This window comes from Amphimedon queenslandica, unplaced genomic scaffold (genome assembly GCF_000090795.2).
Source record: "Amphimedon queenslandica unplaced genomic scaffold, v1.1 AMPQUscaffold_12858, whole genome shotgun sequence".
In the NCBI taxonomy this organism is placed as follows: domain Eukaryota; kingdom Metazoa; phylum Porifera; class Demospongiae; order Haplosclerida; family Niphatidae; genus Amphimedon; species Amphimedon queenslandica.
In genome coordinates this window covers 46,079-47,537 of record NW_003546906.1, presented here as the reverse complement: position 1 = coordinate 47,537, position 1,459 = coordinate 46,079, and the positions used below count along the sequence as shown (strand labels likewise).

Here is a 1,459-nt window from a genome sequence, read left to right as displayed (position 1 = left end):
TATATTAAATTATTATTATTATTTATATATGATGACATACACAATTGTTTTTATTAAACATTGTTATTGTTGTTTTGTATTGTGACTTCATTATAGTGTCATTTTTAATTGCATCTTTTGTGTGTTTGCAATTTTTTATTTAAATTTTAAACTTAATAATTATAATCACACATAAAGTCATGATCAATGGAAATAGTTTCATGATTAATTTAGTAATGCTGTATTAGAACTAGTTTATAAAATTAATAACAATACAATGTATAAATCAACAAAATATTAGAAAATAAAACTTCTATATTGATTTATATTTATCCATTAGTTTATCAGCTAGTGCAGTAGCTCTTCTAGTATCTTCCTCTCTGAGTATATCTAAGAATATACCAAATACTTCTCCTTCCATACTAATGGAGCTTGAAATGATGTCGAGCAATTCATCCATTCTTTCACCAGCAGTTTGTTTAGTGTAGCCATCAGTTATTCCTCTCTTCTCTCTTGCATTGATAATCTTATGTTCCAACAACTTGTCAACCAAGAAGTGAATATTAATTCCACAATTCTTTATCATTGCAGTACATTCTGTCATTACTCTATGAGCAATATCAGATCTAAATATATCTATTAATGATACAAATTCAGTGATTAGTGTGTTATTGTGTTAATATCAACTTACTAGCTTCAGGCACTGACGTTGATTCATGTACTACGTTAGAGGAGGAGGAGGGGGAAGAAGGATCTGATTAATATTAAATAAATAAACAATTGAAATGATTTATCTATTACTGGTTAATGAAGGAGTAGTTCTCAGTGATCGGTGAATGAATAATGTCTTAGGATCAGCCACTCCATCCAGTGGTATAGAATAGTGCAATGATGGTACAGCACCAGGTGACCCATATACTGATATTAGACAAGTGGAAGGAAGAGGATAATTAGCTTCACCAAACTTATCAACATCACAACGTAGAAACTATTAATATACACATACCAACCATCAGTTATACACTATATTGCAGTACTTACTCTACAAGGCTTAAGGTGAGGCTTAATACTCCAACCAGTGAATGGCTCATCTTGAGGTGCATCAAGCCTTAACTCAATATATCCATCAAAATTTTTGAAACGAAATAGAATATTTTGCCCTCTTTCAGCATGAGAACAGTCTTTCTTAATAAACTACATGTACATACAAAGTGACTACATCATTAAGATAAGCACGTATTACCTCAAGCAGTGCATTGAGATCTTTAGCAGCAGCAAATGTCACCAAGTCTTCAGCTCTTTTCTCCTCATAATAAACCAGTCCAGCATAAGCCATATTCTCTACTATACCACTGGAAACTACTACTTTACCTATACACAAATATACATTAATTAATATTCACTGCATGTTGATGTACTTACTATTAACATCTGAACTAAACTCAGTACAAGGTATTGGAACAGTTGCTTCTTCATGCTG

General features: G+C 31.5%; 1 protein-coding gene and 1 long non-coding RNA gene across 2 annotated transcripts; both read right to left on the bottom strand.

The window, feature by feature from the left end:
• Positions 1-347: 347 nt before the first annotated feature.
• On the bottom strand, positions 348-716 carry LOC109586497 (uncharacterized). Its single transcript, XR_002187058.1, has 2 exons — positions 671-716; positions 348-615 (listed from the first exon to the last, which is right to left on the bottom strand). It is a non-coding gene; the product is annotated as an uncharacterized LOC109586497 (long non-coding RNA).
• A 53-nt stretch (positions 717-769) lies between these two features.
• Positions 770-1,453, bottom strand: LOC109586492 (uncharacterized). The gene is made up of 4 exons (XM_020002688.1): positions 1,402-1,453; positions 1,223-1,350; positions 1,021-1,173; positions 770-967 (listed from the first exon to the last, which is right to left on the bottom strand). Exons 2-4 carry the CDS (start codon positions 1,313-1,315, stop codon positions 770-772), a joined length of 444 nt encoding a protein of 147 aa, XP_019858247.1. The 5' UTR covers positions 1,316-1,350; positions 1,402-1,453.
• Between the last annotated feature and the right edge of the window lie 6 nt (positions 1,454-1,459).

What these genes read in the sequence shown, in the direction of transcription:
- LOC109586492 (XM_020002688.1), bottom strand. Translation starts at nt 1,315, where the DNA reads ATGGCTTATGCTGGACTGGTTTATTATGAGGAGAAAAGAGCTGAAGAC. An exon ending in ATCTCAATGCACTGCTTGAG is followed by an intron (nt 1,174 to 1,222) that starts GTAATACGTGCT and finishes ATGTACATGTAG; the next exon opens with TTTATTAAGAAAGACTGTTC. An exon ending in CTCACCTTAAGCCTTGTAGA is followed by an intron (nt 968 to 1,020) that starts GTAAGTACTGCA and finishes GTATATTAATAG; the next exon opens with TTTCTACGTTGTGATGTTGA.